The following is a 27,124-nucleotide window of genomic DNA, read 5'->3' on the forward strand; positions in this document are numbered from 1 at the left end:
TTTGATTGCTAGGATCCGAAATCCAAATCACGATAAAAAATTTGGATAATTGCAACCCTAATCCCAATGAAGCAAACAGCTATGATAGAAGAATGAAGAGAAGAATGTATGATGTTTTGTTTATATTTCAAGATATTCATGCTAAATGATGATTATAAGTTTAATAGCAAAAAATAGCCCCGCTGAGTCAGTCCATTCAATCCACCACTTTGGTCCCAATGGTAATATCTCAACTATCTTTAAAGCTATAGTGTGTAGTTTCTGTCTCCCCCATGACAAATTCTAAGTAATGATAACACCACTGTGGCATCCACACAATACAAGCCTTAATTGCGCACCCAGCCCTTGTCACATGACCAATTCATGTTTCCATGATGACTATCCAAATTCTTTGCCTTAAGAGCCCAACATGTGTATTGTATTTGGATACACAATTTACTGCAAAAAAAAACTAGTAAAATTATTAATGAATGCAATGTATTTTATTTAGATAAATTAAATGTGTTGTTCTACACAAGCCAATATTTCTAAGCCGATGTTCTATGCTGTATTCTGATCAAATTCAATGACACATAGGGACAGCCAGCCATTCACACTTAAGGGCCATTTATAGTCAACAATTAACTAACCTCTTCAGACTGGGAGAGGAAGCCAGAGCACTTGGAGAAAACCACGCTAACACGGGGAGAACATGCAAACTCACATCAACGGGGGCTTACTACTGTTTGATTGTATGTACTCACTGTCACATATTTATTTGGGGGAGCGTTTCAGTAGTGTATGAGGGTTTTAGTATAGTAAGTACGCTATTTTTTTTTTTTTTAATGGTGCATATGAAGGCATTTCAGTAGTGTGTGTGTGTGAAAGAGCATTCCACTTGTATGTGTTTGAGGTAATTGTGAATAATGCCCTTAATGGCCCCTCCCATCATATATATGTTAGTGTTTAATGGGATGTAAAATGGTGGTTCTTAAGCAACATCCAGTTCAATGGACCGTGCTGGAGCTGGGCTCATACATTCTTTGGCATTACAGCTCCATCTGGTGGCTAAATCTTATCACACCACCAGTCCTAGAATCCGGAAGCAGTTAACTCTGCTTACTACTAAAAAAAAAAAAAAAAAGCTCAGGCTGGCCCCTGACCTGTGACTCCCTCCAGGTGACATGTGATAGCCCCTGCCAGTGAGTCAGATTAGTGACATCATGAGTCACCTTTGACCCCAGTGTGGTTTAATGTCCCTCTCCCCCCCCCCCATGGCTGGGTTGTCAAGTCCAAGGGGTCAGACTCCCGAATATTGCCTCATACGGTATCTGTGGAACAAACTCAACGGCTAATGAATGTGCTGTAGTACTACAAGCTTACACACCAAGATTAACTAAACAGTGTACAAACGGTATGGATATATCAAAAGCTTACAAAAAGTACATTTACGCTACTTTCTACTTCTGTTCTACCCCACTACATTTCAAAGGAAAGCATTGTACTTATTGTCCAATTAAATAAACATCTGATGAGCTTATAAAATACAGCCAGAGGCTCTCAGCCTTTTTGGCTGTGGCTAGTTGGAGCCCCTTGTCACGTTTCAAATGTCAGTTTTTAGCAGTTTAGTAGTTCCACTCAAGAGACATCAGAGGATCTGTGTGTTACTGAATGTTACCTGAAGTTTGTTTGTACATAGATATGTGATTTGTGTGTGTGTGTCTATACATTATAGGTTGTATACCTGTATTCTCTGCAACGCCCAAAGACAAATTTCTCCTAGGGAGACATCATTTCTGAAACAGGGTCCAGGTAGGTAGGAACTAGGGCTGGGCGATATGGACCAAAAGTCATATCCAGATATATTTTGGCTGAATATCGATATACGATATATATCCCGATATTTTTTCCGCAAAGTGAGAGCAAATGTTCAGTCAAAGTCAAAGCCAAATATGACATGTCACATGTAGTTTCATAGAAACCGGCTATTTCAGTGAACAGTTGCAAAATCAAATGAATAAATAAACAGGTTTCTTCACCTGGTTCAATGCTCAGCTGTTAAAATAACAATAAAATGTAAACATAAATACTATATAACAACAGGAGTACCTTTTTTGAAATCAAAGCTCCATAAAAGGTTTGTTTTAGTTTTTTCCAACGTTTTAAATTGTTAAATTTTTTTTTACACATTTTCAGCGCTTATTTCTACATCCCATATTTTCTAATATTAGGGCTGGGCGATATAGAGAAAATCAGATATCATGATATTCTTGACCAAATACCTCGATATTGATATTGCGGCGATATATTCTAGAGTTGACAGTTGGTGCTCTCGCAAAATATCTTCACACTTAGATTTTAGATAAATAATCATTAATAATAGAACAGCTAGAACAGTCTGGTAAGTTCAGAAAAGTACATCACTTGTAATCACTGTAATGCAGCCTTTAAAACCAGGAAAAGACACTTGTGTCATATCACGATATTACCATATCCAAAATCTAAGACGATATCTAGTCTCATATCACGATATCGATATAATATCGATATATCGCCCAGCCCTATTAGGTACTGTATTTGAATTACTTATATTTGCTTATCAAGGTTTATGAAACAAGGATATGATGTTTACATGGCCCAAACACAACTGTGATACTCAAAAAATTAATACCGTTGTAAACACACTCAATGTGCCATTGTTGTATTGCTACTGCAGCTACAAATGGACTTCTGTTTATTACATACATTGGAGGTAAACATCCGAATGAAAGGAGTAGAGACGTCTTTTTAGAGGCTGACATTTAAAGGAATACGCCACTGTTTGTTGAAATAGGGATTATCGCGCTCTACCCTGGCTGTAGATAGGATTTGTTTTTTGTCAGTGCAAGTAATTAGGTTGTTTTTGTCTTTTGTTGGCTCACTTTTACTCACAACATGCTAACCGGCAACATAGGATTCCATTCACTAGGCTAAGCTAACTAGCGGCGGCGCTGCCGGTGTTGCACCGGGCTAAAACAATGCATGCACAAAAAACGCGTTGGCCCACCTATCTACAGCTAGGGGAGACCGCGATAAGCCCTATTTCAACAAACGGTGGCGTATCCCTTTAAAGCCGGAGATGTGCTGCTTACTGCTACTTTTCTACTTACTTTTAAGTACGCCGCTGGGGACACATGACGGCTGCCTCGCATATCCTGCGTCCGTTTGGTCAATTCGTTCACGAAGGAAAGTGGGTGCCTCAAAAAGTGGACAAAGTTGATATCTTAAAATCCCTGAAAGTGAAAAGCTGAAGGTCTGTATGATTAGCTTATTGGAGTTGTGAGACAAGTGAGATAAAACAATGGTAAGACATATGCAGATGACTGACTGACAGATTTATTGACACATGGTATAAATCATTTGCATTACCTTTTTGTAACACACAAAAAAAAAACAGGTGGGAATAAATAAAAACATAGCAAAGAAAATAAGATCTTGAAGGGCTACTTTTACTTTGACGAGAGCAAAGCTGTGGACGTTCCCTCCTTCCTTGGCCGTGTGTGGAGGCAGTAAACAGTTGGGACAGTTCAGAGCTGAAAAAATGGAAGCTAAAAGCGGTTTGTTGAATCCAACGCTGCATGTAAAATGAGAAGAACAACCCTGGTACAGTCCTCTAATCCAGCAGGTTTTTGCCGTGCAGTGTGAAATAGCCACGCAGCACTTACGCTTGAGTCTGTTCCTCTTTCAGTGCTTGTGTTTGGCTCTCTTCACTGACGCTCTCCTCCTTTCTGTCCACCGCATCAGGTTCCTTCTCCTCTTCCTCCATTGTCAGGGCTAACCAGGACTCTTTGTGCAGCCTCTCGCTCCTTTCCACCTCCTGAACGCCGGGCGGCGACGTCGCCTGCATGTGCGCCGGCAGGTTCTTGAACTCGTCCTCGTTCACGTCAAAGTTCTTCATCTTTGAGTCCAGCACCCACCAGCGGCCGATGAAGCCCACATCCAGAACCCGCTGAGGGAGCTCCCTCCAGGGCACCGACAGGTTGGAGCACTGGGCTTCGTACAGCGTGGCGTCCGCGTCGTAGTCGGCGCTGTAGACCAGGGAGAGGAGACCCAGGCTGGCGTGGCGGAGCCGGCCCTCGTTGCGAAGCTTCACCAGGCTCTGCACGTGGCCGTCCGAGGTCCCGTTGCGGATCCACGGCGACAGCAGGCCCAGCTGGTTGGAGAACTCCAGCAGGGTGGCGTCAAAGGACGAGCGGTCGGGTTTGGTGTAGAAACAGGCCCAGGCCCCGCCCAGCAGAGTGGCGTACGCCGAGGCTTTGACCGGCCGCTCCCACGAGCCCACGACCACCTCCCGACATGCCTCTTTGTAGTCCGAGACCAGGCCGCGACACCACGAACCTAACGACACAGGGAGGGATGCAGCACAGGAAAGGACACTCAGCGTAAACAAAAACAAAATGAAGCTGCCTTCAAGTGCAGGTTGGAAACGTTGAGTTCTAAAGGTTCTGACGTAAAAGAGTAACTCTGAAATATAATCCACGCGCTATATTGGGGGGTTAAAGAACACAAAAGGACGTCACACAAATGGGTCGTTTCAGTGACCTTTTTTTTTTAAGTTTAATTTACCTTAACTGAACAGCTTCGGAGTCATTGGAATGGTTATAGGACTTTTTTTTCATTGTTGAATGGTGGTCGTCTTGCTCCCCCCTAGCGCCTGTGAGCTGAAAAACCACCTTTTGGGCCAGCGAGCTGACGTAGCGAATTGCTTCACGCCACTGCTCACATACGCCCATTCAGGAACCGACTAACAAGGTAGCGATGGACTTTTTCACACTATCGTCATGGCTGAGCCGGCTAAAAAGAAGCAGAAAGCTAGGAAAGCATTGTCGGAGGAACAGAGAAAGAGGAAACGGCAGACTGACCGAGAGAGGAGTCAGACACGAGGAAACATAGGAGCTGCCAAATATCTATTCTGAAGCTGTAGGGGGGGCTCTATAGAGAAACCTGTGAGCAAAAAGAGAGAAAACTGCATAGCGCCCCTTTAAGTTCTGACTAACTACTAAACTAGTGATTTACTAAATTGGTTTGCAGTATTAAACCTTAAGACTTTAGGAATGTCAGCTGTCCAGACACATCTGTCGTGTCCAATTAAAAGCAATCAACCGTGTTGTAGCCTCGCAAGCTGTAACATAACTGCCTTACTTTTAAAAAGGGTTTATCTACATGATAAACTCACCTGCTTTGTTCATGTAATTAACACTTGGTTTATTTCTATCATCACACATGGAGAAACATGGGCTTCAGAGTGAGTAGTATTCATGTAATTAAGAACAAGTGGGAAATAATGTATGGTTATCTAATGACGCTACTTTTTTAGCAACTTATGTAGTCTGACGTTACTAGACTAACATTTGTCGTTAAGTTATATTGTGTACATATATATATATTGTTTGTGTCAAAGGCAATTCAAAACCCTCGGGCTTTACCTCATTATTAATCAGCATTTACAAGTGTCAGGTTAGATATGACAAACATATTTCATACTACCGGTTTCTGTTAAACCTAAACGTTAGCTTTGCCAGTTGGTGAGCCATGCAACAGTTGCTGAGTGGAAATATTTAGTAACAACTAATCTCTAGGTAAGAACTAGTTTGTGTGGTGCAACCTGTTCTAATTTAGCCATTCGTAAATCTCCACTTAACTAAACACTTATGTTAGAACTAGGCTAAAGCTGTGCTCCAAACCGTTCCCTATCACGGAAATAGTGCACTCTAAATTGTTTTCGCCAAACAGTGGAAATGTAACACGTAACAGTGTTTCCTCTATGTTGATTTTATAGTGGCGGCCAACCAAGGCAAAATTTCTGCCACCGCGGTATCACAAATAGGGCGGTAAATGTAGTCGCGGTTGCCTTTTAAATTATCCTGCCGCTCACATTTCAATTTAACAACAGGTATTCAGAGGTTATTGGGCCCGTCCAGTTTTACTCCACATACTGTTGTGTTGATGGAGTTTATTGTCAAAACAGGGAGTTGTTGTTCAGACAGACCTCCCCCCACTGCTAAAAAAGAAAATCCTAAAAGGAAACACTGTAACATTCATGTATATACACTAGGGCTGTCAAAATTGCTTAAAAATGAAGTTTGAATATTCCCTCTAAAATAACAACGAATATTCGAACTATTCAAACATCTGGTTGTGTATGTATCCAAGGTGGCGCACGACATCATGACGTCAAAATTATGCAATATCTGGCCAAGCCGACGTCGCGCACGTCTCGTTTTTTGAGTTTGCCAACAACAGGACTTTCAGAGTGACTGCAGGTCTCTCTGGTAAACTTACCGGGTTAAGTCTTTTATGGTGAATGAAAGGCTTGATCCCACCAAGTAGGTCAGTGAATCAAAAAGAAGCATTGACGGCAATGCTGCTGCCAGTTCTGCCGTTGTTTACCTTTTTCTTCTTCTTCTAGTCCGTATAAAGGGCAGCGTTGGTAGCCTTTGCTCATTAGCGCCACCGCTGTTCAGGAGAAGACTGCAGCTAGTGTCGCGACCACCAGCGCAGGTATAAATACATGGGTTTCTCGGCAACGTCATCACTGCTTGCGCACGCAACCGGGGGGCAGAAAGAAGACGTGTTTTGTGCTTTTGTGTAGCTAGCTAGCTAGCTAGTAGCGGCATAGCGTAAGTCAAAATGCCAAGGAGTTGTTGCGTAGTTAATTGTACAAACAGAGCCAGTCATGGGTGCCTGATGTTTAACACACCTGGGGGGGGAAGCATGCTTTTGCCAAAAACCGGCAGAGGTTATGGCTTCAAGCCATAAGAGGGGCAGATTGGGGTCATATGCAAGAGTCAGGCTCCCATTGTATCAATCTGAAAAGTTGCAGCTTGTTCTTGTTCAGCTAAGTGATATCTACCTGTCAGGGCTGTGGTACTCAAGTCCATAGACAATTAAAGGTCCGGACTCAAGACAAGTTTAGACAGCTAGCTAAAGCTACGCCGATGTTTTGCTAACGTTAGCGCAACAGTGTTAGCCTAGCCTACTAGGTAAATATTACGACTGCCTTCGGAGTTTACTATATCTGCGTCCACGTTGCCAACATAGGACCTGTGGCGTTAGTGCTCCTTTTGTACATAACTTTATTGAATGAAATATTAAGCTTCGCTCCTCTGAGATGGGTGGGTTTTTGTTACGTTACATACAAAGCTAACTGGCTATAGTTAGCCTACATTAGCTAGCGGACATTAGCTAATGTTGCCGAGACAGTGGCAGTAAAGCTTCGGCGAGCTAACCAAGACAGTGTTGTCGCCCTCTCGCCCACAATCAACCTCTGCTGCGAAAAACAATCAACCTGCAGTGATGTTTTGAAACTAACATATCGTACCTTTTCCCAGAAATCCTTGCCATTATTTTAAGGCATAAACCAACCATAAGGGTACACTCAGGAGTAACCCTGCTGCTAACACGGGCTATTACATTAGCCTAAAATGATAATTATAGCCATACATATATATCATAGTAACACTGCAAAATTAAAGACCGACAAACAGATGCTACTAAAATCATGTTTTATTTGAGTCAGCAGTTATATACAAACAAAAGGAATACGCCACCGGAATGCATGTCGACATTCTAGCAGCGATGTTTCCCCATTGGATGAATGGCAAACAGAACTATAGCTAGCTTCTCATAACGAGAGCTCTCCAGCTCACAAAAATGTATTAAATTGTAATCGGTCAAAAACGTTAGCTTTGTAAGACCATAGAGTATGTGTTATATAAATGCCATGACGAAATTCAAAGTGTAAATATATGCAATGTATGTCGAAAGTCTAGCCGCGATGTTTCCCCATTGGAATGAATGGCAAACAGAGCTATAGCTTCTCATAAGAGAGCTCTCCAGCTCACAAACATTGATTAAATTTTAATCTGTCAAAAACGTTAGCTTTGTAAGAGCATATAGTATGTGTTATATAAATGCCATGTCGAAATGAAGGGATTAAGACAATGTGCACTGAGACAAAAATGCGTTTGCATTATCGGACCAGCTCACCAATCTGGCTTTCTGCCCCTGGTATGCGCACGCACCCCGTAATGTTTGTAAACAGGAAACCCGTCTATAGTCACGGCGATCTCATGATGTCACATTTGTATGCGCCGGCTGGGCTGCGTCCAGTATGTAACAGCTTTTTTTTTTATAAATTCAAATATTAATTTTCTCCTTCGAAATTCGTTTTTTTAAAACTATTAGAATATATATTCGAATTTAGAATATTCGTTGACAGCCCTTATATACACAACCTTTTACTCAGCTTGCTTGGTTTGAGGGTCGTATTAGAAGTATTTTTGTTTCCGTTTGTTTACATGATGCTGGGCGCGCCCGCCTCTGGCCCACAAACGACCGCACATCTACTGACGCACCGATACTTTCAGCGAGGGTCCGAAATCTCTAGTTTAACTCTTACTGAGCAGATTTGATATGAACGGAAGTGATGGGTAGCATCTCACAACCCTTAAATTGCCTCCCCGACTCTACTCCAGCTGTTTGGGCGGAGTTAGCAACCCTTTCAGCTGCACGGCTTCCGGGGAGGTGTGCTGTCGAGTTTCCTCTGCTATAGCTCCTCTGTGATCCCTCCTCGGGGCAGAGATAAGGGCTTTGAAACGGCCTTCACCGAGGAGGGACAGAACAACTTCCGGTGTGGTGTGTCCCTACTGGTTTATCAACTAACTGGTTTCCTGTATATTGTGTTTACCTAACAGCAGCAGCGGTTGCCTGCCTCTCTCGCCAGATTCGTCACACAATCACAAACATATTACTGGCGATTTTGAAATACCTTCCCAGATCTACTGCGGCGAATATGATGGTACGAGTGATCACTACATCACAGCCACATAGAAAAGAAATTTTCTATCTCCCTGTGGCAAAAGCACACATCATCGGTAACGGTTCTCCTGCTTCCAGTCTCGTATTAAGTAACTACGCCAGCATCCAGGTAACATGTTATGTCTTGGGGTTGATCTGAAAAAACTGGTTACCTGGTAGGATGGATACCCAAACGTATTTATCACGGTTTCTTTCCTCGAGGCTACGGTTATGTTGACCACTAGCCTACAGCAGAGCCCCCTACGACACTACACAGGCCTATGACTGATAAATAACTTGAAATAGTGACGCTCTAACTAGGGATGTTAACCGATGACCGTTTGACCGGTGGTTGACCGTTTCAACATTAACCGGTCAAAATTATTGTTAGTCGGTTAAAAACATAAAAAGTGATCTCTAAATTAGTCAATTATAGATATTGGAATAAACGCTACTACAGTTAGCCATCTCATTCCAATATTTTTTTTTCTGTGAAGTGAAATAATCCCTCCGGTTTGTTGTCTGTTGAGGTCATGGGTCGATAGGGAATTTATTTAATTTTTTATTTGTATTTTTTTCCCAGTGGCAGCATGGGATAAGTAGGATTTTTTTTTTTTGCCTTTACAGTAGCGATGGATACTCAATATTTTCATAACATAGCCTACCTGTTACTACATGTATAGTTGTCACTTAATAAATTGAAAACATGTAATTCACGTGCATATTAAGTAGCCACGTGTATTTGTTTTGGTCTTATAATACAGCCACAGGTTTACCGCTCCAGCGGAGAGGATGGTTCGTTTAGACTGCAGCTACGTTTACAAGAGTTTGTCCAAAAATCAAGATTAGTTGCAAACTAAGAAACAGACTACAAACTGACATCTTTCATTTTAGCTCGTTTGTAAAGTCGCTATTTGCTGAGTAGAGCTTTGTTTGCACAGCGCGGTGAACAAGAGTGGACAGCGCATGCAGAGCAGACTGAAATATCGGTTTTTACATGTTTAAATTTGCCTGTAGAACAGGTAGGTGGGTATTGATAAATATTGACTCTTTAATCATGGAGGGTTTATTGTAGGCTTTTTACAGTTAACGAGTGTACCGTTAGTTCATCTGCGCCAGCGGAAGTAAATAATGTATAAGCTGTAGCTATCGTTTCCAGCCAGTTACCGGTACATGTGCTGCATGAAGTAACGCACACACCTCGGCTCTGCTGTGCGTGTGTGTGTGTGTGTGTGCGCGCACATCGCTGTTCAGAGTTGAGAAATTGCAGGCGCGGCTCGAAATGGCTGTTATTTCAAATAGCGTAGCATATTTTAAACTAAACGGTTAACCGGTTTCAACCGGTTAATGAGGCTCGGTGACCGGTCAAGAAAATTTTTAGTTTTCGCCATCCCTAGCTCTAACGCAGATAAAACGGTAAACATACACAAAACATACCTGTGTTTGCAAAATGTGCTTGCAATACAGCGTTATTTGAGCTTTGCTCCGAATTAACCAAGCATGTGTCTCTATGGAATGATTCATATCCAAAGCGATGTTCTAATCAAACTCCAACAGAGCAACGCAATTAAAATTATTTAAGGAGTTTATTATTAAGCTGAGGTGACATGTTTGCTGTTAGGTAAACACAATATACGGAAACCAGATAGTTTGGAAACCAGTAGGAACACAGCACCGGTTCAGCCGAGGACCAAGTCGAGGAGCTATAGACCTTTTTCACGGCAGACATGTTTGACATATCATAGTAGGAAAAGCACAGGTGTATTCAAAACCATTAATGATGGCTGCATTCCACTTAGGAGAGGCCCTGGTATTGTGCATGCTGACTCACTGAAATAGATTACTGGGACACTTGATGGAATTGAGCCATCGTTAAGGTTATCAATTTCAGCTCTGCTTTTCCTACTATGACAAGTCCAAATGTCTGTTGTGAAAAAAAAGGTCCATCAATTAAGAGTTATGAGATGCAGCCACTGTTCGAGAAAAAAAAAAAAAAAACAGGACACTAATTGCTAATTTGGTTTCCAAAATGTTGGTTGTTGGTGTTGGACAAATATCAAGCTATGCAAGCCAGTATTACCTGTGTTGTTGTAGTCGATGTCATTGTAAGTGAGGGCCGCCCCTCAATGATCTTTCGAGTTTGAATAAAGGTTGAATGCACTGCTGGGGTTATTAAGTGGTATGAAAACATGGCATAACTACACTAGCAACATTATAAAGGCAGCACCAAGCTACAACAGTAATACAAATATATTGTTTACCTTCTACAAACATCATATGACCAGTGAATTGGGCAGCAGGATAAACTAATGTTAACGTATGTCGAAAGTTAGCTGACGTTAGCGGTTTCCCCTGTGTAACCTTATTAGCCACACTGACGTTAGCGTTACTCACCAGCTTTACTCTTTTTCAGCCTTTCCCATCTGCTGCTTGTGACCGGAGCTGCTGCCGTTTCTGCCGCCGCGCAGAACATCCTCCTCGCTACACGCAACGAAGCCATTTCAACGGGTTTATTTATTCACTCGTGCGGTCACCTTCACGCACAAGAAACATGCTGGCTGCTGTCAAGAAGACAGCTCACATGGAGCCAAAATGGCGCACCCGCCCGAAGGTGACTCGTTTTTAATCTTCCGACAGAAAACTCTACACGCAAACGTTCCGCTTGCTGTCACTTGAACACTCGCTTTCCCCGCACTGACTGTACATCCGGTAAAGATTACTGTATTTGTAACACATATATAAAATATATATATTTTATAAATTGTAAATGCATCCAGTGTGTCGCATAACTGTGCATTACACAGTATGCTACATTTCTTCGTCATCTTTGTGTGTTGTGTTTTTTTTGTTTTTGTTTTTTTTATCAACAAACCTTAAAAAAAAGAAGGCGAAGCTGGGTCACGTGACTGCTTTGTTTACGTGGTGACGTGTCCCGGAACTACGTTCTAGCATTCACAGCGTACAGACTTCTTATTTATTATACAGCTTACAGACAGCAGTTGCGCTCCTTATGAAAGACTGGCGTTAGCGGTGTATGACTAGTAGTTTATTAAACCTATTCGGACTGTGTCATATTCTTACGTTAGCTAACATTCTAGCATCTTCAAACAAATGAGAAACATGAGCGCTTGTGTGAACATAGCCTAACGTTAGCTTAGCTAGTGTTAGCTGTCACAGCTTTGTGGCCCCTGTCTGACACGCCATCATCATCCTGATCACCACCGGGGACATCCTGCTGCCTGCGGACAGGTTGGTTTAATCTTTGCTGGTCACTACTCAAGAGTACAAAGTCGGGGGCAGAATGGTAACGTGTTACTTGGGGACTTTTGGGGATCGCTGAACATTGAAGTGTATACGTAAAAGAACTTGATAGGTGAGCTTGCTGTTGCTGTTTGATCTGTGAAGAGATGATCTATCAGTCAGTAAGGTCTACCCAGCAGCCTGCAGGTATGTGAACATGTGTTCATCTTCTCCCAGGTCTTGCGTGAGGTTGCTGTTTGATCACTGAAGCAATGGCCAGTCCCAATGATCTACAATTCCAAGGTAAAGACTGTGTCATTTTAAATTAACCACTCTGCTGTAGCGTTTTGTCAGTTTTAATTCTCCATCTGTCCGGCTTTGCTTTGTCCTTCCCTCCATTCCCTTCCTGTCATTCCTAGACTGATAGATGCATGGTTAAGGGTATTTAAGCTAAATGTTTGGGGCCTTTTTATAGGCAAAGTGTAAATTATGTATTTATGTTATGAAATGTAAATATATCTTAAATCAAAAATATATATTTTTTTTACCAGGTGTACAAGGATTGTGGACAGTGTGGCTGAATGGAAATAATTACAATGCGTTTGTAAACCAAAGCCCTACTTCAGACTATATTTGGTTTGGATATATTCCATGATATATGTTAATGATGAAGTGTATGTTATGGTGCTTTTTTAACAAGACCTCCAGTTAACACAGATCCAATATTTAAACTAGATGGTGAATGGTTAAAAAAATAAATAAAAGTCCTGGTGTAAAACAGTGGTGATGCAGTCACTAACAGAATAGCAATAGAAGGGCGTGGTTTTTTTGGACAAAGACTTCAGTAAATGATGGTCATGGTCCTCTTAACAGTAAAGGGGCGAATTTAGGGCTAGTTTACATGCACATCTCTGCTGATTGGGTGTCACCTGTGACACAGCCACTAAACGAGAGAAAACATTCCTCTAAGCCCATTGCGCACGTTTCACACCGTTCCGAAGAAACATGTTTAACCCGGAAACCGTAGCAAAATGGTGCACCCAGTTTTCCGGTCCCCCCCCCGCCCGCCGGTCCACTGAAGTCTGGGGCCCGTTGTAGCATCACCACTATTACTAACTGCCTGTGTTTGTTGATGCATGCATGCATGCAGAGTTTGAGGAAGCGGCAGAGCTGTTGTCTGCAGACCCGGGGGCCTCCACGCTCAGCATGTCTGCCTCAAACACCAGCACTCCAGCAGCAGCAACGGTAGGAGGGGAGGATGTGAAACTAGACCTCTCTGAGGATGAGGAGGGCCGGGAGGAGAGCTCAGAGGTGAGTTAAGTATCTGTGTTGACGTATGTTCCCTGTAATGATTAGGGCTGGGGGGTATCGTTCAAACTTTTTCGATACCAATGGCGTGACCGGTTCCTAAACGATCCTTTTTGGTTTTTGATTCCAATTTTATACAACAAAAAGAAATTACAAAATTACACATTACAGCACAAATGTTTTAACATTTTGTAGCTCCTACTACTTGAGCCCTGTCTTCTCTGTGTAACATAGAGTTTTTCCTGCGTGCCTCTACGATGTGTAACGTTAGACAGCCAATCACAAACATGGGATCTTGGTAGAAGCATGCTGCATGCTGATTGGCCGGCTGACTGACACTGATGAGATTTACTCCTTAGGTATTGAAATTGGATCTTTAATGATGAGGCATTTTTTTGATACTCTATACTATAGAGGCAATAAGGGTCGGTGCCTAAAAAGTACTGAATTGGGTACCCAGCCCTAGTGACGATATATCGATATAGCGATTCGATCATTAAAGATCCAATATTCTATCGATACAACGTGAAAATATCGATACATATCGTCATCTTTAAGACGCGCCTTTATTTTGAAATTCCCGCTTTCCCATTTCCATGAAATTCCCACTTGCCCAATGTCACCATGACACTGGTTCTCACAAAGTCTTGATGTTTTCAGTTGACAGCAGCTGAAGTGTGTGTATGTGTCCGTGTGTGTCCGTCCGTGTGTGTCCGTGTGTCCAGCTATTAGGAGGACAGAAACCAAGTGGTGGCTTCTGGACCTTTGAGTACTATCAGTCCTTCTTCAACGTGGACACAGTGCAGGTACGAGCCCCTCCCCTCTCTACAACTACACTCTTTATACAGCTGCAGTTGTTACTGACCAACGGATACAAGACATTCTTTATGATAAACCAAGCTCAGAGAAATACATGTACATATTTTATCATGACATTGACTTTTAGGCTGTTCTTTTGCTTGACACCCCCATCATATGATGCAGGTTCTGGACAGAGTTAAGGGCTCAGTGATGCCATTACCTGGAAGAAACTTTGTCAAACACCACCTTAGGAGTAACCCAGATCTGTATGGTAAGCACATTGAGATCTTAAAACGTAATATATTCTACATTCGCTTTTAGTATTCTTCATTTTCTCTACAGTTAAAGAGCCTCTGTACAGATGGTTTATGTGCTATTAAAGCTAGATTTCTAGTTGTGTGTTGTAGCGTGTGTAGCCGAGTCGTAGGCTGCGCTAGTTGACGTGCATCTCCTCAAAAAAAAATTTTTAAAATGGAACCACACGCCGGGTCTGCAGCAACTACGGAGAAGTGTGACTGGTCAGCTGTCGGCTGCTTGTGTTTTTCCTTGACACCTTTCTGATGCCCGTTAGAGATTGTTGGGAGTGATCAATCTCAAAATGTCAGAAGATGGTTAAAAAAAAAAATGTGGCTCACTGTTTCGCAAAGCCCAAGATGACGTTCCTCCAACGTCTTGTTTTCTCCACAACTCAAAGATATCCAGTTAACTGTCACAGAGGAGAGAAGAAACTAGAACATAGTCACATTTCACAAGCTAGAATTGGAATGTTTACAATGTTTCTTAAAAACTAACTCAAATCAATTAGCGTCTGTAGTTTAAGTTAGATCATCAAAGCAGTCACTCAAGTCTTCGTGTATAGTAATATATAATTGTGTGTGCGTGCGTGTGCAGGTCCATTCTGGATCTGTGTGACTCTGGTGTTCTCGGTAGCGATCAGCGGGAACTTGTCCACCTTCCTCAGCGAGCTGGGAAACCCCTCGTACCACTACAGACCGCAGTTCCACAGAGGTGAGTCCTACACAAGGCTCTTCTTCGATCAACCGGAAACCACTTTGGCTCAGTTTTACCCAGTCATGCTGAGTCTGCTCTCTGCTAACAACAGTGACCATCGCTGCAGTAGTGATCTTCGTGTACGCCTGGCTGGTGCCGATGGGCGTCTGGGGTTTCCTGACCTGGCGGCAAGGGGCCGAGAGGCAGATCGGTGGCTATTCCTTCCTGGAGACAGTGTGTGTCTACGGCTACTCCCTCTCCATCTATATCCCCACCTCGGTGAGTCCATCGTGCATGTCAGGGGTCACCGTGGTCTCGCTTTGCCAGACCCCTCCTCCACAGCGCTGCGGAGGAGGGTCTGGCTAGTCCACACCGCATTCGGGGATGGGAGCGCAACCGTGCTCCGGTTTATCGGCATTTCTTTAAACCAATCACAATCGTCAGAGCCACGTAATAAAAAAACTTTAATAATATGTGCATGTCAACCTAGTCAGTGAACAACATGTAACCCTGTCATCTCCAGGTTCTCTGGATCATTCCATTTGAGTGGTTGCGCTGGACACTGATCCTGGTTGCCATGGTGATCTCCGGCTCCGTCCTGGTCCTCACCTTTTGGCCTGTTGTCCGGGAGGACACCAAGGCGATGGCGGTGGCGACAGTTGTGACCATCTTGGTTCTGCACACGCTGCTGGCCGTCGGCTGCAAGGTTAGTGAGCTCCTTGGATTGGCCCTCGTAATAGTTGGCAGGCTGTACCAACTGTACCCAAACGTTGCCTATTAATAAACTTTATATATTTTTTGCAAGTCAGGCTAGACAGTGTGCGGGAGTTTTCTTTGCAGGCTGTACCGAATACAATTTTTTTTTAAGCTTCGAAGCTTTTGTGCTTTTCAACAGCGAATATCCAAAGCTTCGGTTGGCCGCAGCAGCGGCGGGGGAAACCTATTTTTCCGACTGCACCTGAAGGCGGCTTTGGAAAAAGAGAAAAAATAAAATGCGACGAAGCGAGAGATGAAGCGACTGCTTTGGTCACTGCAGGAAACAGTCATCCTGTTGTTACACAAACTCCTGGGCATTTCAGTGCTCGTTTGCTTTTGTTACCTTCGTACCTTTTTTTTTTTTTTTTTTTTTTTTTACTTAAATGTTACGGGACTCGCACGCCGCAACTGACGAGTCTGATAGCCGCCGGTTAACGTTACACGATTGTCCACCGCAGGGTGATGGTCGGGTTGCTTTTCTCTAAAAGTTGATTTGGACGTAACTTTTTGGCCCAGGCATTCAAAACAAACGGAAAGAGCTGCGTTTTTTGCCCGACTGTCTGACAAGTGACGACCTACGCAGTGTACACACGTGTTGGCATTATGCACGTATGTCGTACTAGCTTTACCTTTTATCAAATCGCCTAGAAAACGACGCCAGGCTGCTACAGTATAACCACACAGACCTCTACACACATCAGACTGCTCACTCGTAACTCAACATTTCTCCGTTCTTGGCCGAGACGGACGACACCGCGCTGCATAAATTAGCCAGCGGCTAGCGGGAAATTAGCAAGCAGCTTAATCCCGACAAAACACCACAGTAAATTTCAGCCTGCATGCATGTTTTAAAAAAAAAAAATAATAATAATTTGAATCCCAAAATTGAAAATCAAATACCTGGCCATTCAACGAATATTCACATATCCGGATCCAGCCCTAATCAGTTGTACACATTAAACCTTGACGGACTAGTACACGTTTTCTCTTTTCTTTCAGATGTACTTCTTCCAGACGGCGGTCCATGTACCGACAACGTTCCCTACAAGCCACCCAGTTCCCATAACAACGGCCACCAAAGCCCACTGACCAATAGGAAGGAGGAGAGAGGAAATGAAGGATGTCTCTGTCGTGTTAGGAAATCACATGCAGATATTAAACCATGTATAGACAGCCGGGCGGGTTTAGGCAATGTTGATTATTGCCATTGTGTCATCTGTTCAATTCTCTCTGTGTGATGAAGCGCGGTGATGGCTGCGTGGCGTCGTTTGTCTAACGGATCCTGAGGTGGTTCTCCCTTGACCGAACTAGCACTTGTCCACTGCAATAATTGTACATTTCTACTGTGATGTTTCAGGGAGTGTTGCATCTTATCAGTCTAGCATGGCTTCCTTAACGCTGTGAAGATTCAAACGCGAGTTTTAAAGAGACGTACTCGTCCCTTCTAAACTAAATACAATCATAAAACAAACTGCTACCAATCGTTCCTTCTTACGAGGTATCAGATGGACAACACTTGTAGAAAAGAGTTAGTTACACCAGGCTCTGGCATCACGTCAGCACTTGTTAACTGGATAAATTCATCATCATAAATTCTCAGAAAGTGATGACAAAGAAGTTTGTGAAATTGTGCACCCCTCTCTAAAGTTGTTTAAACTTCCATTTGTGAGGGCAGCAAAACTAGGGGCTGCCGCCATGATTATTTTTGCCCAAATGAAGCTGATGATTATTTTTTGTTATTGTAGAGTTCATAAAGGAACAGAAAAAAGCGGACTTTACATGGTTTGTTTGAACCGCTCCAAATATGGAAGAATCAGATAATTTAAGTTATTTAATATCCGATCATTTAAGCTATATAATGTAGGTGACTGCAAGGCTAGCACTAATGTGTGAACTTGTTTTTTTTTTTTTTTTTTTTTGCCCTTCCAATTGTGTTTACATTGCACAGCACAGACATGTTTCTGTCACATTCCATGAAACGGGCCAATTGCCATCCCACTCGGGTAGATGCTAGATCGGATCCGCTAGACGTGTCCACATCAAAGGATGTGCCTTGTGGCCCGCCTTATTTTGCCTCCGATTGGCTTACCCCTTGGATTCTTACCCCAACCAATCCCCACTCCATATACCTAAGCCTCATCTCGCGTTGCCAGACCTTCCTCCACAGCGCTGCGGAGGAGGCTCTGGCGAGTCCACACAGCAGGATGGGAGAAAAAACGTGCTCTGGTTTATTGCCGTTTCTTTAAACCAATCACAATCGTCTTGGGCGGTGCTAAGCGCAGGATGGTGCCACTGCAAAATAGCCGTGGGAAAGAACTTGTCAACACGTGTACGTTCAAAAGTAGTTTTGGCCGTGCAACAGAAAACTCCGATTGGACAGATAGTCTAGCTAGCTGTCTGCATTCACCCTGCAGAGATCTGAGGAGCAGCTAACCATAGTTCTCACAAGTCCACCAGAGTTTACATTTACAACACAAAGAAAGAGGAAGCTAGCCCAAATGACAGACATCTGGCACATTTTCCGGCGGCACCGGAGCAATCCCGGAAGTGGAACGTCGTGGATATAGACTAACCGAAACCTAACCATGTCGACGCTTCTAGTAGATCCGATCTAGCATCTACCTTAAATTTAGTTGCCAAAAGTGTAAGAACATGTGTTTTCCCATGTTATCCATGTAATACTTTGGTTTCTGACTAAATAAGGAATGACCTTCTCACGAGCATATGCTGTACTTTTGTGTTCAATGCTAATTAGCGAATGTTAGCATGTGAACATGCGCAGCTAAGATGAACACATCACAAAGCACTACTACAAAACTGTCAGCATGTTAGCATTTTTAGTATGCTGAAGTTAACATTAGCTCAGTTGCACAGCTGCACAGAGTGGCTGAAGACCCTTAAGTCTCACTGCTTGATAACTGACATGTTGTCTATTAACCAATTAGCCTACTATAGGAAGGAAGCCATTCCAGACAGTAGTGCAGGCTTATGAATGCATTCAATCATAGACTGTAATGAACTTAGACCGGAGACGGGCTCCTGCTGATGACACCACTCCTGCCTGTAAGAAACACAAAGTGACTCCAGTTGCTTTAATTGCATTTAGGAGTTATTGTAAATTGAGAAATAGGTTTATGTTTATGTCTGCAGAAGTATTTATTCCCTACTGTAATGGTGTTTAGGGATTTTGTTAATAAAGTTAAGCGTGCTTCATCCCATTTCTCATCGTTATTGAATGACTACGGTCACCGTTATCGATGACATCACATGCCACGGCTCCATGGTATTTCCAGTATGACGTCAGGCACTTTATTTGGGTTACCTACAGCGGTGGGAGAAGTATTCAGATCCTTAAGTAAAAGCACTAATATCACACTATAGAAATACTCTGTTACAAGTAAAAGTCCTGCATTGAAAATGTTACTTGAGTAAAAGTATGTACTGTAAGTATCATCAGGAAAGTATTAAAATGCAGAAAAGTCCACACATTTTAGAAACTGGAAACGATCCAAACAGTTTTGTCAATTAATGGTTTAAACTGCTAATCGTTTCAGCTGGACTTGTAGGCCATTCTAAATGTTATAATAAAACATTGCATTTTGTAAACTACATGTGTTTTGTGTGCAAAAATCTTAATTTTTAAAGTAACTAAAGCTGTCAGATGAATGTAATGGAGTAAAAAGTACTATATTTCTCTCTGAAATGTAGCGGAGTAGAAAGTGGCATGAAAAGTAAAGACTCCAGTAAAGTACAAGTACCTGAAATTTGTACTAAGTACAGTACTTAGTTACATTCCATTGGTTACCTACAGCAGAAAAAAATAAGACAGAACAGCTGTAAAGGGATCAAATCAGAACGTTTCAGAAGCCATGACGCAAATCATTTTCCATTTGTAATCATGTTATCTCAAGATAGACTTTTTTTTTAAGCAGAAAAAACATTCCGCTTAAAGGGTAACTACCTTTTTTTTCAACCTGGACCCTATTTTTTTGTGTCTAAGTAACTGATGGGAACAACAATCTTTGACATTGGTCCAGTATTAAGCGAGATCGTTGCAGTCAGCAGCGGCGAGACAAGCTACAATGTAAGTTAATGGGGTTATTGTCCAGCTTGTATTTACCTTCACTAAAGTGCTCATTTTGCCGCTGACAGGCTCAGATTAATATTCTAAGTGTCTGACGACATTATGGAAAGGATCCCTTCAGAGATAGACCTTTAAAACCTCTTTGAGACCTTTCTGTTTAACCAGAAACAGCTCTGAAGTCGCCAAACCCACCAGACTCCATTTAAATAAACAATACTTTTAGCGTGTACAGAGCCAACATATTTAATATGTTGTCGGTAAATGTAAATGTAAATCGGTAAATTATGTGTTTGTTTCAACCAAAACTAGAGTTGTGCTGGTTGTAAAAGTGGAAAGAAAGAGAAACGGCTTTTTATTGTTTTATTTTATTTCTGTGTATTTTACGATGCTAAAATTACTGTTTATTTACTTGGAGTCTGGTGGACTTGTTATGTTTAAAAAAGGATTTTACTCTTTAACAGAAAGGTCAACCTCCTTACTTAGAAATCCTTTCCATAATGTTGTCAGACACTTAGAATATTAACCTGAGCCTGTCAGTGGCAAAAACAGCACTTTTGTAAAGGTAAATACAAGCTGGACCTATTAACTTACATTGTAGCTTGTTTCTCTGCTGCCGACTGCAGCGATTTCACTTAAGACTGGACCACTGTCCAAGATTGTTGTTCCCATCAGTCACTCGGACACAAAAACATAGGGAAATAGGTTCCAGGTTGGAAAAATGGTAGTTACCCTTTAATGTAAACTGCAGATTTCCATTTATTATCCATCATATACGGCTCACCAAAAACATTCGGTGTCGGCCACGACAGATGGCGAGCCATCCTGCAAATGCCAACGTTTTGGGACCAATCGGTGGGGATTGTTGTGGACTGAGATGTTATGCATATGGTAATGTGTTCTTTATACTTGAGCACCTGTCCCTTCAGAGGTCTCTGCACGGCTCTGGCCTGCTCTACTGTTCTACCGCAACTAACTGTCACACGGCGCTGAGAAAAGAAATTGAGCTGAAGTTGAAGTTTCAATTTTACATATAAGTTCAACCACAGAGCCACAGACAAAATGTGTCAGCATTTTCACATCCTTTGTCTCGGCACCAACACAAAGCATACATTTTGCAAAGCTGACCGAGAGGCGGCTGGACAAAATATTCACCTTCTAGCCTCTATAGGGTCTCACTCAAATACGTATTGACTGATGCTGCTTGATCAGAGGTGTATAAAGTACTAGAGACCCATACTTGAGTAAAAGTACAAATGCTCTCTCAAAAAAGTGACTTGAGTAGAAGTTGAAGTGCTCTTTAAGCACCCCACTGAAGTGGAAGTAGTCACAAGCTGCACATTGCTGGATATATTAAGGAAGTTTCTGAAATAAACCCAAAAAGGTACATTAATGTCACAGCTGTTATAACTACTATTATCTGCTATAACAGTGGGTTATTAATCACTTATTAACAAATACTGAATATTGTATATATCGTACGTAACTAACGTAGCCATAACTACACAAACTGTAACCTACACAGTCTCCTTAGCGTGAGGAATTCACAACAGTAACGAGTAACAATGTAGCACATAAAAAATGTATCAGAGTAAAAGTATTAAACGCATCGAAAATATGTACTCAAGTAAAAGTGGAAGTAGGAGAAAAAAATAATACTCCAGTAGAGTACAGATACAGCCTTTTAGTACTTAAGTACAATAGTGAAGTAGTTCTACTTCGTTACTATACAGCTCTGTGCGCAATAGAAGTACTCGATGATGCTGTAATGTATGAGGCAAGAACAGGAGAAACATGTCTGCTTTCTGACTCTCGCATGGTGCTGAGAAAGGAAACTGAGCTTTAGTTGAAATTTCAGTTTTACTTAATAAAGTTAAACCACAGAGCCACAGAATAAGTGTCAGCGTGGTCTCATGTTTTGTCTCCTCCTCTCAACCTCTTTGACTTCAATGCAGCAGCCAGACTCCTGCCAGACGGTACGCGGGTTCAAATATTCTACAAGCTTCTACAAGGTAAGATTCCTATGTTTGACCTTGTACGCTTGCTTATGTAGATCTCTCCATTTAAAATTGTTGTTGTTAAAAGGATTGGGGGGTTCTTTACCATTTAGTGTAGGGTACTTTCAGTTTAACTCATAAGAAAATAGAATTATTTCCTTGAATTGTTTAGAGCTCATCTGAGGAAGTTTGATGACCCGAGTCGTGTTACCACATTATGATTATATAATCATTATTAGCTCAATAGTCTTCTTCAACAAAATAAAATAAAAACCAAACATCAGCTGGATCGATTGTAGAGGAAGGAGGACTCAAACGCAGACAGTCAAGGCCGGACCTAAGGCAGGTCAAAGTGACCCACTGTAAACATGGCACCTGAGAGCATTCTGGGCCAAATAACATACGACGTAAACCGATATCCTGATGCTTGGGAGAAACTATAAAAAAAACTGAGCTGAGGGTTGATCCCCGGGAAGAAACAGACATCTTGCAGACCTCCTCCTTGAGTACAATTTTCTGCTTCTACTGGCCCTGTGAGCTGGGTTTTGAGAGGCTGACATCTCCTACTATAGCTGTGTTCGAAACCGTTCCGTTCATTCACTCACTCGGGAGAAGAGTAAAAGGTTGTATAAATGTTACATTTCCAATGTTTAGAAATGAAATCCCGCTCCATTTTTTCCATTTCCTTCTTCTTCTCGTCCCTCCGGGAAAACAGGACAGCGTTGCATTCTGGTACACGGGAGTAAAATGTAGGGTACATTGTATGTACACTCAAATTAGCAGTGCATTGTGCTGATTTTATAGTGTACTATATTGTGAATGAAATTAAACGCGGAGGATTCAAACACACCTACAAAATGGCAAACACACCATATAGTGCACTATTTCCATGATAGGGAACAGTTTAAACACAGCTTATGTCTTGACTTGGTAATTGCGTGCAGCAAGGTAAAAGATCTTTTGATCTGTCTGAGATACAGTGAGTAATGTCAAAGTCCTCCTAAAAAGAACCCTTGAAATTGATTAACTGATTAGGAGACAAGTTGTTGTACATTTGTCTTTTCCGAAACATGTTACTAATGCAACGGGCATTGGGGAGTGAATGGCAGAACTTTAATAGTCTCCACATCAGTTAAAGCTGTCATTCTCAAGGCTGAGAAGTAGTAGGCCTCGTAGTTATTGGCGCATGCGCTGCTGCGACAGCACTCTCCCTACCACAAAAGCACAGGACAACACACACACACTGACTCCAAACTGTCACATACTATGGCAATGTAGGCCATTTCAACCAGAGACGTGTTTAGCTGACTAAAATACAGAGCTAAAATGTATTAAAACTATGAAACATGAATACATCTGGTGTCCAGTCCAGTCAGCTGACTTTTTTGTTGCATATACTGTTATGTAAGCAAGGGAATAGTCTCGCTTTGCCAGACCTTCCTCTACAGCGCTGCGGAGGAGGGTCTGGCTGGTCCCCACAGCGTTTTATTAGCATTTCATTAAACCAATCACATTAATCGTCACGGGTGGTACTAAGCTCCGCACGGCGCCAATGCAAAATAGCCTCGGGAAGGGATTTGTTTTGGTGGAACGTGTGTACGTTTAAAAGTTGTTTTAGTCGTGTAACAGAAAACTCCGACTGGACAGATAGTCTAGCTAGCTGTCTGGATTTACCCTGCAGAGATCTGAGGAGCAGTTAAATCGACCAGAGTTTAAAATTCCAACACGAAGAAAGCGGAAGGAAACGGACATCTGCGAATAGACATGCATCCGGCAGAATTTCCTCCGGCACCTGAGCAATATCGGAAGTGGAATGTCGTGACTATAGACTAGCAAGTGAATGAAATGCTGACTAAGTAGGACATTATTTTAAAAGATGCTACCTGAATCAAACCAACTTTATGTTTCATGTATATTGAGGGTTTTTGGAATCGGAGTGTCTATTTGCACCCCGGTACGAATAGCCTCGGCCACACATCTGAGCTATTCACACCCTGTGACGTAACAACAAAAACACGTTGCAGGCGTGCACGGAAATCATGGCGGACGTTCATCTTCCTTGACAGCAGAAACTGGCATATTAAGAAAGTTTTGTCTCTAAAGTTTATAACAATTGAATTTGTAGCGGAAATGGATACTACATCGTTAGTTTGTTAGTTACCTATTTTTTGTTTACAGTATGGTTACCTAGCAACCGAGGCTTAAAGACACCAAGTGGTCAACGGTTGTACCACATTGTACGAGAACTGCCAGGTGAGTGGTTGGAACAGTGAGCTATGGCCCAGGAGTCTGGGATATGCTTCCCCAGTAAAGAGATCTTGTTTCTTTCATTTTGGATTGGATAATTTGCATGCCGTTGTCATGTAAAATCTGAATTACTTAAGTAAAGAACAGATGTGAATACAAATAAAGATGTTAATACGAAATAAACCCTCTGTTGTTGCGGCAATGGTTAAAGACACAGTCTGTGAGACTGTGACAAACAGCAATCATAAAAATAAGACTGATCTTATGATATTTCTGTCTGGATGAAACAGTCATTAAAAGAACACAGCATTCACTTCTAATTGCATCAGGGTACGAATAGCATACATTGATATTTGTACCAGACGGGGTATTAATAGAACACATTGCTGTGTGCACCGGGGTACGAATAGCGTTCATTTCTAATTGCACCAGGGTATGAATAGTATACACTGCTAATTGTACCAGGGGTGCAAATAGCCTCACACTTTTGGAATTCATGTTGAAAATTATGGAATTTTAACTTGTTTTCATGTGCATTCATGAGGCATGTTGAATTGATTATTACTCAAAATTGACACCTATGCAAAAACAGTATAATTACAGAGAGAATTATGAATGACTTAAAATTAATAGTTTTATTGAATGTATTTAACAATATTATTGCAGAGGGAGTGCTGTGATTTATTGCTTAGTGGAAACAAAAGCAACATGTCATCATCTTCCGGAAACCACAGAAAAAGGCACGCACTCTCTTCTTCTTCTTCTTCTTATCACAGTCCTGAACCAGGAAGTCCTGTGTCTCATATACTTCCACTTCCTCCTGCTGCAGTACAAGGTTGTGCTCTTTATTGTATGTGTCCTCTGTCGCATCATTTGGGAAAGTGTCAACCTCTTCATCCAGATCGATGCGTGGAGAAGCCTCCCTCTCATCCACGAGTCCCCCTTCCAGCTCCTCCAAAGGAGAGACGTCCAGAGAAGCCTCCCTCTTCTCCAGGTGTCCATCTTCCAGTCGAAGTTGAGCCTGGCTGGATGCATCCATCTGCTCGTCATTGGCCATACTCTGGACGACAGAGTCCTGAACCAGGGTTGCCTCTTTTCTGTACGTGTCCTCTGTAACATCTTTTGGTATAAAGTCTACCTCTTTATCCAGAGCAACCCATGGAGAAGCCTCCCTCTCCTCCACAGGTCCCTCTTCCAGCTGAAAGTGAGCCTGGATGGATGCATCAGTCTGCATTTCACGGTCCATATCCTGAATGGCAGAGATGACGCCCTCTGTAGCACTGTAATAGCTTTCATCATAGTCCATCAGCTTGAAGGACTTGGAGCACCTGTCGAACCTGTTAGAGATGACTTCGACCATGGATTGAGCTTCTTCGGTGCAGACACGGAGCAGAAGGGTTTCAGAAACCCTTCCAAGCCGAGAGAGGCAGGGAAATGCTGAGTTAGTCAGCAGTTTGCCAATCGCAGCACTGGCGGCTTCATTCTTGTTTTCCCGCTCTGGTTCTTCCAGGAGAAACTTAAGAGCAGTGTCCACCACCTCTGGTAACAGCGCCGCAGCACTCTGTTCCAGCTCCAAGAGCTCTGCTGGTTTGGCGTCCCCTGTATAGAGCGGGCCGCTGGCGATCTGAATGCCACCAAAGATGTCAAGCAGCTTGCTGTGCAGGGCTGAAAGGCAGGTTTGCGCATCCTTTTCTGCTTTCGGGTGGACGACTGAGACAAGCATCTGAAGGCCCTCCAGTGTGACCTTCCTGCTGAACAGCTGGGAAAGACACCGTTCTTTGTCCAGCTCTTCCAGGAGCTCTTCTTCCATCTGACCAAGACAGAAGAGTCTCGCCGTGGTCCAGGCCTGTCAACACCGTTCTTTAGTTAGTCTCAACAGGACTGTTAGCTGACTCAATTTAAACTATTTAACATTTAAATATCGCTCTCAAGTCTGAAGATCCTCTATATTGTACTCACCACTTCAGCTATGAACACATGATCAATCTCTCTCCTGTCAATTATTTCCTGAAACCTGTCAAAAACAAAAAGAGTGTGTTATTTCTACAACTTTAAAACATTTTTAAAATCCTTCTAATGTAATTTTCCATATGGGTCGCATCAATAATGACTTTGACTCACTCCTCCAGGAAGCTTCTTCCTGTCAGCAGCCAGGACTTCATGTCTCCGACTGATAAATAATCAGGAAGTTGATCCTGCTGCTTCATGAGCAGAAACTGCCTCAGCATCATTTTCTGCAACACAGATTGAGTACCGCACAGTTTGAAGCAGCTCACAGATACACCATCATTATACAATGTAACATAAATATGAACAGTGCACCTTTACATTTACACAAACTTAAAACTCACTTCTGCTTTGTAGCGGTGTCGCTCTTCCTCTGAGAAAGAGGACGGTCTCATTCTTTGGATTTGTTCAACAATGACGCGGGTGTCCATTTTGAAGAGAAGTCAAGTTCGGAACGAGAGAAAACCAGTAAACGGGTTTGTTGAACGCAGTGAACGAATACGTCTTATTAGAGGGGTTGTATAGCTGAGCAGTCCAGATACCAAATAAGAGAGATTCTCGAGTCTAGCTGAACCTGAAGCTCCAGGAGAACAGAATGTACAACTATGACATCAACATCATCGTAATAGTGAAGGTTCTGTCATAGAATCCAATATGCAAATTAGAGAACCAAAAACCTAAATGAGTGTAGAATTATATTTTATTAAATACCATGTATTTACTTTTAAATAAGCATCTAATTTAATAGTATACAGCGTTAACATCTTCATTGCCACATACTGTATGTCCACTGATTGAAAACTGAATTAATTATTTTCTGTTTATAAATTAATGTTGGAATATATAACATTATATATACAGTATATATATATACATATAC

General features: G+C 42.2%; 3 protein-coding genes across 3 annotated transcripts; 1 reads left to right on the forward strand and 2 right to left on the reverse strand.

Moving 5' to 3' along the window:
• Positions 1-3,332: 3,332 nt before the first annotated feature.
• Positions 3,333-11,517, reverse strand: timm29 (translocase of inner mitochondrial membrane 29). The gene is made up of 2 exons (XM_028599830.1): positions 11,212-11,517; positions 3,333-4,356 (listed from the first exon to the last, which is right to left on the reverse strand). The coding sequence occupies exons 1-2, from the start codon at positions 11,315-11,317 to the stop codon at positions 3,680-3,682; spliced, it is 783 nt and encodes a 260-aa protein (XP_028455631.1). The 5' UTR covers positions 11,318-11,517; the 3' UTR covers positions 3,333-3,679.
• Positions 11,518-11,745: 228 nt separating this feature from the next.
• On the forward strand, positions 11,746-18,015 carry yipf2 (Yip1 domain family, member 2). Its single transcript, XM_028599736.1, has 9 exons — positions 11,746-12,066; positions 12,295-12,360; positions 13,208-13,368; positions 14,091-14,171; positions 14,350-14,437; positions 15,058-15,174; positions 15,269-15,435; positions 15,680-15,862; positions 16,912-18,015. Exons 2-9 carry the CDS (start codon positions 12,330-12,332, stop codon positions 16,999-17,001), a joined length of 918 nt encoding a protein of 305 aa, XP_028455537.1. The 5' UTR covers positions 11,746-12,066; positions 12,295-12,329; the 3' UTR covers positions 17,002-18,015.
• A 6,838-nt stretch (positions 18,016-24,853) lies between these two features.
• On the reverse strand, positions 24,854-26,832 carry LOC114570313 (uncharacterized). The gene is made up of 4 exons (XM_028600576.1): positions 26,589-26,832; positions 26,359-26,471; positions 26,197-26,251; positions 24,854-26,083 (listed from the first exon to the last, which is right to left on the reverse strand). Exons 1-4 carry the CDS (start codon positions 26,673-26,675, stop codon positions 24,926-24,928), a joined length of 1,413 nt encoding a protein of 470 aa, XP_028456377.1. The 5' UTR covers positions 26,676-26,832; the 3' UTR covers positions 24,854-24,925.
• Between the last annotated feature and the right edge of the window lie 292 nt (positions 26,833-27,124).

Source organism: Perca flavescens, chromosome 15, assembly GCF_004354835.1.
Source record: "Perca flavescens isolate YP-PL-M2 chromosome 15, PFLA_1.0, whole genome shotgun sequence".
NCBI lineage: Eukaryota > Metazoa > Chordata > Actinopteri > Perciformes > Percidae > Perca > Perca flavescens.

Bases quoted from the DNA above. Each gene is read 5' to 3' on its own strand.
- yipf2 (XM_028599736.1), top strand. From the start codon at position 12,330: ATGGCCAGTCCCAATGATCTACAATTCCAAG. The intron at 12,361-13,207 runs GTAAAGACTGTG...GCATGCATGCAG, and splicing joins CAATGATCTACAATTCCAAG to AGTTTGAGGAAGCGGCAGAG. The intron at 15,175-15,268 runs GTGAGTCCTACA...TGCTAACAACAG, and splicing joins CAGACCGCAGTTCCACAGAG to TGACCATCGCTGCAGTAGTG.
- LOC114570313 (XM_028600576.1), bottom strand. From the start codon at position 26,675: ATGGACACCCGCGTCATTGTTGAACAAATCCAAAGAATGAGACCGTCC. The intron at 26,472-26,588 runs GTGAGTTTTAAG...TCTGTGTTGCAG, and splicing joins GACACCGCTACAAAGCAGAA to AAAATGATGCTGAGGCAGTT. The intron at 26,252-26,358 runs GTGAGTCAAAGT...TGTTTTTGACAG, and splicing joins GGAAGAAGCTTCCTGGAGGA to GTTTCAGGAAATAATTGACA.
- timm29 (XM_028599830.1), bottom strand. From the start codon at position 11,317: ATGGCTTCGTTGCGTGTAGCGAGGAGGATGTTCTGCGCGGCGGCAGAA. The intron at 4,357-11,211 runs GTGAGTAACGCT...CTGTGTCGTTAG, and splicing joins GCTGAAAAAGAGTAAAGCTG to GTTCGTGGTGTCGCGGCCTG.